Genomic DNA, 903 nt, shown 5'->3' on the forward strand with positions numbered 1-903 from the left:
CGGAAGAGCAAAGGGACAGTACACAAAACCAGAGTCACTACAATTTTCATGAGCTCCAGGGACACAAACCACTTAATGAAATGGATCAGACACATCAGTGCAATGCCTACAGCAAGCACTGGGAGTGCAAAGAGAAACAGGAAATAACCGATGGAGGCACGAACCAGCCCAATGCAAGAGGACTCCCGCAGAATGACCACTGAGAGTTCACACCACATAAAGCAGACCAGATACGGGACCAGGTAGCAGTAGGTGCCCTTAAAATTCCTTAACTGTGCCATTCGAAAGAACAGATAGAACAAGTACAAAAACAGAAGGCATGGCATGCTTACATTTATCACAAAGAAATGGCCTACAGGAACAGTAAAGAAGGTTTTACCTAAGAATTTCAAGTAGCCAAAATTCCCAGGTAATACCTGCAATAGGGATAGGACACCTGCTGCTATCTCAGTCATTAACGCCCTTCGTGTGTAAGGTTCTGCACATGTGCTTAAACTCATGTAACTTGTCACCGTAAAGAAAACTGAGATGGTAGCTAACTCTGAGCATGGTATACAGTCTTTGCTTGCTATAGGGAAGGAAAAAATGACAAAGAATACCGAGAGTAAAAAATAAATGTATGGCTCTAAGTGATTCCACCCAAAGTTTACCTCAGCTTGCTCAACATCTAGGTTTGGTTCAAAACGAAGCAGTAAGTCAGTCAAAGTGCGGAAGTTTTCCCAAGCCTTACTGTCCTGAAAAACCTTCAGCGTGCAAATCACCATAGAAATGAAGGACAAATAGAATATGACTAACGGAATAATGAAGGCAAAAAAATCAATTGTTAGATTACTGATGATGAAGAAAAAGATGAGAGCATTGATATGGTGTGTTGGTACAATGGTAGACAGCCAATGCATTCCT

General features: G+C 41.7%; 1 protein-coding gene across 1 annotated transcript in view; it reads right to left on the reverse strand.

Annotated features, from left to right (window-relative positions):
• WFS1 (Wolfram syndrome 1 (wolframin)) overlaps window positions 1-903 on the reverse strand; it is a gene marked incomplete at its 5' end in the record, with an annotated part of 3,770 nt that overhangs the window by 923 nt on the left and 1,944 nt on the right. The window contains one exon of the mRNA XM_010143615.1: window positions 8-901. Coding sequence (XP_010141917.1) covers window positions 8-901 — 894 coding nt within the window. The remainder of the gene's footprint in view (window positions 1-7; window positions 902-903) is intronic.

The sequence above is a fragment of the Buceros rhinoceros genome, unplaced genomic scaffold, assembly GCF_000710305.1.
Source record: "Buceros rhinoceros silvestris isolate BGI_N320 unplaced genomic scaffold, ASM71030v1 scaffold5009, whole genome shotgun sequence".
Taxonomy (NCBI): Eukaryota; Metazoa; Chordata; class Aves; order Bucerotiformes; family Bucerotidae; genus Buceros; species Buceros rhinoceros.